Source organism: Diplotaxodon limnothrissa, linkage group LG22 (assembly GCF_057381915.1).
Source record: "Diplotaxodon limnothrissa isolate DT_005_m linkage group LG22, D_limnothrissa_male_GT1.1, whole genome shotgun sequence".
NCBI lineage: Eukaryota > Metazoa > Chordata > Actinopteri > Cichliformes > Cichlidae > Diplotaxodon > Diplotaxodon limnothrissa.
In genome coordinates, this window is record NC_140616.1 from 26,503,408 (window position 1) to 26,510,072 (window position 6,665).

At 44.4% G+C, this 6,665-nt stretch overlaps 1 protein-coding gene across 1 annotated transcript; it reads left to right on the forward strand.

The window, feature by feature from the left end:
- The first annotated feature begins 218 nt into the window (after nucleotides 1-218).
- On the forward strand, nucleotides 219-791 carry LOC146610061 (C2 calcium-dependent domain-containing protein 4A-like). Its single transcript, XM_085346170.1, has one exon. The coding sequence runs from the start codon at nucleotides 219-221 to the stop codon at nucleotides 789-791; it is 573 nt and encodes a 190-aa protein (XP_085202296.1).
- The last annotated feature ends 5,874 nt before the right edge of the window (nucleotides 792-6,665 follow it).

Genomic DNA, 6,665 nt, shown 5'->3' on the forward strand with positions numbered 1-6,665 from the left:
GATTTTATCTAAGCATGTTCAGGGCTGCCATTTGTTTCTAAGGTGATGGCTGCACATTAGAGCTGAAACTTTAATGTATGCATGCATCCAGTTTAATGTTTCCTGTCCCACAGCCTCAGGAAGGACATGTGATAATCACAATCATGTTCAGGTGTTTGTTATGTTTGCAGAAATATCAAAGAGACCACCTATAAACAACATTTTGGAAGGAAAGCACCATGTCGGCCTTTAAGCCTAGATCTTTGCAGACTCTGGTTCTAACCCCGGAGAAGATCCCGAGTTTCTTTCTCCTACCCTGCACGCCGCGGCCTTATCCGGTGTCCCCGGAGCGGACCAGACTACTTTCTCATCATGGTGGTGATAGTGAGCGCCCCCCTGAGAACCCACCTAGCCCTGCATCCTCTCCCAGATTCCACACACCCCTACCAGTCATTCACCCTCACAATGCCGCTGCAGTATCTGCGGACGTAGACATGGACCTGACCACACGTGCAGCTATGTCGCTGTGTCACGTGCCGAAGGTGACCACGCCCTACGGTTTCCGCAATGTGTTGGCTGTGAGCCCCTGCACACGGCGACGGGAGTCCCTGTTTCATCGGAACAGAGGAGACCCCCACACTGTATCTGACCCAGCAGACCTTGGTCCTGGTCCCAGTCCTAGCAGGCGTGCTAGGACTGCATCCCTGCATCCAATGAGGACTCTGGGTCTGCAGGTCATTAAGGCACTCCAGAGACCTGCAGCTACTCTAAAAGCTCTAAGTCCTGCAATCCAAAGGACTACCCCCAAGTGATGTCACATACAACCACACTCATCTGATAGGTGGAGCAGATCTGAAACTGCTGCTGGTTTTTAAGCTGTTTTAATAAAATGTTTGAATTACACTTTAGTTTCCTGTGTGTCTGAACAAGATTACTAAAGACTGTTCTATGCTTTTATTGTGACAATTCTCAGCAGGGAGAAATATTTCCTCTTCCTGTGGAGGAATTTAATAGTCTTGGAGTACACAAGCCTTATTTGGCGAATGTGTACATGAAATGATCCAAGCAGCAAAGGATAATGATAAATTACAAAAACCCACCAAAAAGTGTCTAAATTGAATCTGAATGACATTACTGGGGCTCATTCCAAATGGACTGCTGGTACTTATGAAAAAAAATAAACATTTCCTTTTCCTCTAATTCAACAACCAGAATTGAACAATAATCAAAATGTTTCTACAAACACTCCTGATTTGTTCAGTATGAAAACCCAAACATCCATATCATATTCTAACAAATTCCTTTAAATCTGGTTAGAACCAGAGTCTGCAAAGATCTAGGCTTAAAGACCGACATGGTGCTTTCCTTCCAAAAAGTTGTTATAGGTGGTCTCTTTGATATTTCTGCAAACATAGAACAAACACCTGGGCCCTATTTCAGGAAGCCGGTTTAGAAAACTCAGAGTGAAAAACGATACGCAGGGTTGAGTAACCCCGAACTGTCCAACTCGGAATATTCGGTTTCAGAAAGGCTGATAACAATTAGTTCAATCAATGCGGAGTTGCTTTAACCCCAAGTTAAACGCGCGCACGAGGATACATAAAGCCCTGATTAGTGGAGCACAGATTACGTGAGTCACCATGGAGACGGAGGGAAAGAAGGTGCGGTCGACGTATTTCACAGCGCTTGAGGCCGAAACCCTGATGGCAGCATATGCCGACAGCATGCACATCTTGCAGAAAAAAAGTAACACAGCCGCAGCTGCAAAAGAAAGGGAGCATGCATGGCAAAACATAGCTGACAGAGTCAATGCGTGAGTGTTAATATAAACATTGATCTAGGGATCTCCACCCATTTAACACGTTATCTTAGTATATGTTATTCCATTTTTTATGTCATACATGTTATTTTGTGATGTGATGTGAGCGCAGGTGCAACCCAACAGGCCCCAAACGTTCCTGGCAGCAAGTAAAAATGAAATATAAAAACATAGTCCAAACAGGTAAGGTGTAATTGTATTATGAGCCATAGTGCTTGGTCTGTTTGTCCGATGTAAATCAATTGCAGTTAGAGGCTACATTAACTTACCGCCTGTAAGCACTCATTGAAATTATCTGAGCACATTACAAGTACACATTTGCCTACTCTGTATGCTCAAATGTGTGCCGTCACAGCCAACAGAAAAAAAGCGGAGGCCCGAAAAACAGGTGGGGGTCCTCCACCACCACTCACAGAGGCTGAGCAGTTGGCCCTCAGCCAAAACAGTGGGCGCCCTGTGGCTGAAGGCATCTCTGCGGGGACATCCTCTGTGGCAATAACCCCACAGGGCACAAGTGCCTACATAAGAGGTAAATCCAAAACAATACATGATGTGTATACATCCATTCTTCACAGTCACCTTGACCAAAATGAACTATGTCGTAGTGAAGTCATTGTCCTACTGTCAGAGATTTACAGTTATCAAACAGTCAGGTGAATAAACAACACTGAGACACTTGGAGACTGTTAACGTGCTGCACGGGTGAGGGCTCAGGGAGACACTCACTCACACCGAGCTGCAGTAGTTCGTCTTTATTTATAGCATAGCAGTGTCCTTTAATTTTGCATGTGTGTGTGTGTGTGTTAATCTCTCACAGGGTGAACTTCCTGAGCGAGTAGTACATTTTGTTCTTTTCCTATTAAGAGTAACATATGAACATATACTGTAATGCAACATAAAACTCATAAAAGCGTTTCCACCTTAACACCTACTGATTTTGCCTTCCCTCAGTGTCGGTTGTCTCTGAGAGCATACTGACAATGAGGTGTATGGTGATTGGTATGTCTGGTAATTGCCAGTTGCGCCCACATAAGTCATGAGTGACCTGTATGAACCCCATATTCTTCCAGTTGATGGTGATGGTGTACTGCATCTGGTGCAGCCCCCTGTTGAGCCAGACCAACATGCAGTTGTGAGTACTCGTAATACTCCACAGACTACATGTGTCAACAGTAGAACAGCAATGTTGTTAAATGTCTCCACCACAGGCATATGATGACGAAACAGTGACAGCTGTTACAGAGGAGGACGCAACAGAGACACACCATGAGGTTTACAGCGTACAGTGGAAAATATAACAACTGACTACAATGTGGTACTATGATAACACCATGGACTTACTATGTCCCTGGCAGAGTGATGCTGGAAATGAAGAGGAAGAGGGTCCAGCCACTCCTACAACAAACCTGTCCACAGTAGGATGTTCAGCACTGATTTACAACCAACCTAAGTAGGCATGTACTATGGATGCCAATGCTATGTCCTGTGTTGCAATAGCTCCCTGTGAAGCAGCTGTACAAGACATATCTGGTCAGGAAAATATAGAAGTGCGACATGGAAATGGTACACCTCAAGCTGCAGATCCAGAAGTCCAAGTTGGAGATTGTACTGCTGGAACAACAGTTAAGGGTGGGTGGAGTGATCAGAGATGGACGGATCATGTCAGTGTTTGTACAACATACTAATATACGCATTTATACTTTGTGTACAGGACATACAGGGTGACCAATAAAGCCAGTTGACCACAGAATCTGTGTATTTGTCTTGTAACATGTTGAGGTGACGGGTCACAGGAAATGGTTGTGGCATATGGTGTCTCTGACTGCTCTTCCATCCTGTACGTTCGTGGGTGGGTCAGGATGTTCATCGTGTGGATCACTGCTGATGTCTGGTTCAGCTGGACAGTGTTCACCTCTAATCGTGGCAATGTTGTGAAGAATCACACATGCCACAATAATGTCACATGCACTTTCTGGGGCGACCCGGAGTCTTTGCAGGCACTGGAACCGGGCCTTGAGCATTCCAATGGTCATTTCAACTCTGGCCCGTGTCCTGCAATGGGCCAGATTATAACGCTGCTGTGGGCCCGGTTCAGGGTCAGGGTAAGGGGTGAGCAAATAGGGTAAACATGGGTAACCCCTATCACCAAGCAAGTGGCCAGTGAACTCTCCTAGGACAGAAGAATACATGTCAGTGCAAACGTCCCTGTGGCAATTGGTCTCTGTATATTTCACAGTAACTTCGACCCACCATGTCCAAATTTGGTGCTCAGTGTACATTCCCGGAAGATTCGTGAGTCATGTACAGAGCCTGGCCACTTGGCTTCCACATTTGTGATAATGTTGGCAGCATCACATATGATCTACACAGTGCAAAAGAACACAAATTAGCATCCATTACTATGATGCCATCACTTGTTAGTGTGAAATGCTACAGGGAACTATGTACCTGTACATTGATGCTGTGGAAAGACTTCCTGTTCACATAGTCTCCTTCATTTACTGAAGGAGCAATGATTGGAATGTGAGTGCCATCTATACAGCCAATCACGCCTGGGAACCCTGGAAATTAATGTACCATTTAAGTAGTAGTTCAAGTATCACCACATCATGAATTAAGTTTTGGTCATCCTGATACCTGCAATTTTGTGGAATCCCTCTTTGATAAATCTTGTGGGTCTATGACCGGGGAACACCACAAACGAGTGCAGGAGACGTTTCAGTGCAACTGTAACATTCCTGACTGCCCGACAGACGGTAGCCTTGGAAACGTGCTCAGCGTCACCGATATTGTACAGAAAGCTCCCGTTTGCAAAAAAACGGAGTGCAGTACAAAGAATATGTAATGGACTGAGAGCATGTCCGCGATGTGTCACATGAGCAATATATGGCCTGAGGATGTTATTCAAATAAATTATAGATTGTGCTGAGAAACGGTAACGTTCGCACAGAAAATCATCAGGGAATGATAAAATGTCCAAACGCGCTCTGATCACTCTCTCCCGGCGGAGAGCTCTGCGGAGAATTTGGGCTTCAAGATCTACTGGCTCTTCGAGGTAGGGGCACGCCATGTCCGACACTTCCTACTGTCAGGTTTCCGACAAAGAGGCGGAGACAGTCAGGGTTAGTTGTAGTAAACCTGCTAGGGGGCAGGTTAGCTTCACGGAGTGTGTCGTCATAGTAACTCACTCAGGCTTCATCTGAACTCGCTTTGTGAAACCGAAAACCCAGAGTTTTCGTTAACTCAGGGTATACTTACTCAGAGTTTGCACTAAACCGGCTTCCTGAAATAGGGCCCTGAACAATGTGGAGAGGGTGTCCTCTAAGTTCCTCGGCACCCACATATCCGAGGACCTATCCTGGTCCACAAACACATCAGCCCTAGTAAAGAAAGCCCAGCAGCGCCTCCATTTCTTGAGGGTTCTGAGATTGAACAGGCTGCAGACTGAACTCCTAGAGTCCTTCTACCGTGCCACTACCGAGAGTGTGCTGGTGCACGCCATCCCTGTGTGGTACGCTGGTTGCACAACAGTTGACAAGAAGAGACTACAGAGGGTCATCAGAACTGCAGAGAAGGTGATCAGCTGTCCGCTCCCCTCCCTGGACTTAATTGCCAGCTCAAGATGTCTCTCCAGAGCCAGGGCAATTATAAAGGACCACCTCCATCCTAACCACCACCTCTTCAACATCCTGCCCTCTGGAAAAAGGCTCAGAACCATCAGGTGCAAAACCAACAGACTAAAGAACAGCTTCTTCCCGTGGGCTGTCAGAACTCTTAATGCAAACTAAGAGTGTGTAAAGACTTCCCCAACACATCCACCCTGACACTGCTGCTGATCATCTATGTGCAATATCTCAGTCTTTCTATGTTCTGTGCAATATTTTTGGCTCATGTGCAATTATTTTGGTCCCAGTCTGTTTCAATGTTTCCTACACATACACCATGTATATAGTTCCACTCACATATGTATACATATACACTGTTTTTTATTTTATTCTATTTATTTAATTATTTATTTATTTTCCGCCTTCGTTGTATATTGGTTTCTCTTCTTCTTACTTTAGCACCTTTGTGGTTCAGCTACCCAATTTCGCTGTGCAAGAAACTGCACAATGACAATAAATGACAATAAGGCTCTCTAAGCCTCTAACAAGCCCTGAAGTATGTAAAGAAGCCCTTCGTTAAAAGTGCAGACTTAACTGTTCAGCTTCAACGTCAAAAAATCAGCACACAGATAAATATTGTTGGCTTAAATTTAAACTTCTTTCATTTGGAGGTAATAAAGGAAGGGACAGATCTGGTTTGAACTTTGATAGTTTCCACACCTTCTCTTTTCTCAAAGTACAATTTTTCTTTTAACAGGAAGAGTAATAAAATCCCAGACTACCAGTTACAAAACATTTACTGTCAAAGGTAATCGTAAATTCTGTGACTAGAAAAAACAGTGTTGGAGGAATACTATATCATTATTTTCACCAGATAGATTAAAAATGGCTGTGATGGCTTTAACTCCAGTAAGGGGTAGGGATTTTTTTGATGTTTTCCATTTTGTTAAGCTGAACTCTATTTTATTCATGCTGCTTTTGATCATTGTGCATTAGTTTCTCCTGTAGGTGTCAGAAAGTCAGCAAGGGTTTTTTTTCAGTAGTCAAAAAACTGCTGCTGTTCTGGAGCTTTTGGTCACATCACATGACCTTGATGATAGACGTATTAAAGTGGACCAGTTCTGGTTCTCCTTATTTGCCATTACCCACCTCTGGGTGAGGGCAAATAAGGGATGTTGATATCAAACATGAGCACAGTCCCAATAACGAGGTCAGTGTGTGAGCCAAATTTTCAGTCTGCCCTGAACAGTTTAGTTTACCAC